The 2265-nt window shown below is 55.8% G+C and overlaps 1 protein-coding gene across 1 annotated transcript in view; it reads left to right on the forward strand.

Moving 5' to 3' along the window:
- The first annotated feature begins 799 nt into the window (after positions 1-799).
- Positions 800-2265, forward strand: part of HDAC5 (histone deacetylase 5) — a 37044-nt gene continuing 35578 nt past the window's right edge. The window contains 1 exon segment of the mRNA XM_006167412.2: positions 800-1013. Coding sequence (XP_006167474.1) covers positions 992-1013 — 22 coding nt within the window. The 5' untranslated portion in view covers positions 800-991.

Here is a 2265-nt window from a genome sequence, read left to right on the forward strand (position 1 = left end):
TGGTCCTGTCATCCACCCTCCATTACTGTATTGGCCTTAGTAGGGCTATTGCTGGGCCTTGGGTGCTTTGTACAAATGGGAAAAACGTGTCCCCTTTTCTGAGTGGATTGAATGTGTTTGGCCATGGCTTGGCAGGCAGAGCACGGGTTAGGTTTCATACCTCCCTGGGCACAGGGCACAAGCCACGCGGCATACCCAGAGCCCCCCCAGGCTGGGACTGTTGGATCTGAGCTGGATGTCTCTGACTTTCTCAATTCCCAGGAACGTGCCCTCTTGCTCTGACCTGTTGCTGAGTTGGAGGAGACTGAGACAGAAGTGCATCCATGTTTCCAGAAGTGGGGTGGCACAAAGATCAGAAAGTAGGGACATGATGACTGTCCTCTGGGAGAGCCGCTTAGGCCGCTGGAGCTGGGATATGAGTCTATCCCTTCACTTCTGCCAGGGACTCCAGATGAGCCCTGCTCTCCCCATTGCCACTACAGAGGTCAGGAGCCTCCCTGCACTGCGTTCTGTGGTGTGCACCTACTCTCGTGTCAGCGCCCTTGGGAATCTGTACGGTCTCCCACCTGGCAGAGGACACTGTTGCCGCCATAGCTATTTCCTATCTTTTGGGCACCTGCAGCCCCACCAGTTAGGAAGAGAAGAAACCAGGGTCTGGTCTAGTTTTGCCGATTCCCTCCCCGTCCTCCTAGGCAGGTGTGCGGTCTCCTCCCCAGGTGTGAACCCACAAGCTCCAAGGTCTCCTTGACTCTCAGATTCCTGAGATGGAGGCCTCTAACCCTGCTCCGTCTCTCTCCAGGGATGCCGTTCTGAGTGCCTGACTGCCTCGCCCCGAAGGATGGCCTCGGATGGGCATTAGAGGCACGGCGGCCCCGGGCTCCTGTCCCGTCCGTCTGTCTGTTATCATCGTCTGTCTCTCTTGACATCACCGCAGCTCCACCCCCTCCTGTCCCAGCCCCCAACGCCAGCTTCCTGCAGGCCCAGAGCCGGCATGAACTCTCCCAACGAGTCGGGTAAGAGCTGGGAGGTTGGAGAAGAGCGCCCTCGGGGAGCTTCGGATATGATGGGCTGTGCGGGTTTCCAGTCCAGGCCAGTGAACCTGCAGAGCCCAAGCTTAGGGGAATGAGGGGGTCAGGCATGGAGAAGCATGCAAGAAAAGGACAGAGGCAAACCGCGAGGTAGATCTGGGAGTTGAGGGGTTGATGGTCTCTGGGAGGGCACATGTCTGACTCTCCCCAAGCCTGCCCTCTCAGTTGGGGGCTTCTGGTTCCAGCTCTGTCCTGCCCTGTTAGCCAGGGGGGATGTGCATCCCTGAATCTCTCTGGGCGGTCTGGGATGATGGTGAAAGAATTTCTATACTCCAGCTGAAGACCCAGCTTCCTTTGGTGGTGGCTTCTTTTCTTGGTGGATTGCTCCTTTTTGTTTCTTACTTTTCTTCCTAGTGGAGGTTAGTAGGGTCCTAGGCCTTAACCTCTGTGCTGGGGTGAATGGAATCGGGGTAGGAGGGGCTGACATGCTTGTAGAGGAGTCTGGGTTCTCCTCTGAGTCCAAGTAGACTATCCCTCTTCCTCCTGGGCCTTGGACATGGTGGATTCCTAATTTGGGGGTCTTTTACTCTGAGTTTTTCTTCCTCTCTGCTCCTAGGACCCTGCCCAGTCCTGCCAGAAATAGTCCATGGGTGGGACTCCAGGCAGCTTTACGTGCGGGTGGGTCTGGATGCATGCCCAGGAGGATGTGTCCGAGTGGCTAAGCTGGACCCTCAGGAGTTTCCCAGGAGGGTCATGGGTCAGTGCGGTCAGAGTAATAACTGCCTTTTCTCCCTGGCTGTCTCCTGCACAGTCTTACAGGTTCAGAGTCCATCTTGCTTCATTTTAGCCCTCCACGGCCCATCATGTCCCCTCGTCATTTTACGCCAGAGCTGGATATGTATTCCCTTCTTTCAGAGGTAGGGAGAGTAGTGCCTGGGGTGAAAACCCCCTTGCAGCGGGACCAGCAGTTAGCGTAATGGCTATGTCGCTGGACTCCCACGTAGTCGACCGCGGTTCGAGTCCAGGACCCGCTGGCTTAAACTCACGCCGGGTGCGTGTGCGTACATGCCCAAGATCCCGAGAGCAGAATGGAAGAGAAGGGATTGCAGCGTGGCCATCCCCCCTGGGGGGTGATTTCTCGCTTTTTATCTCTGTCTCTCTCTCTGTCTGTCTGGCGAGTGCACGCGCCCTATAGCAAAAACCTCTTCAAAAAAAAAAAAAAGGAAAAAAAAAAACA

This window comes from Tupaia chinensis, unplaced genomic scaffold (genome assembly GCF_000334495.1).
Source record: "Tupaia chinensis unplaced genomic scaffold, TupChi_1.0 Scaffold144741_1, whole genome shotgun sequence".
Classification (NCBI taxonomy): Eukaryota; Metazoa; Chordata; class Mammalia; order Scandentia; family Tupaiidae; genus Tupaia; species Tupaia belangeri.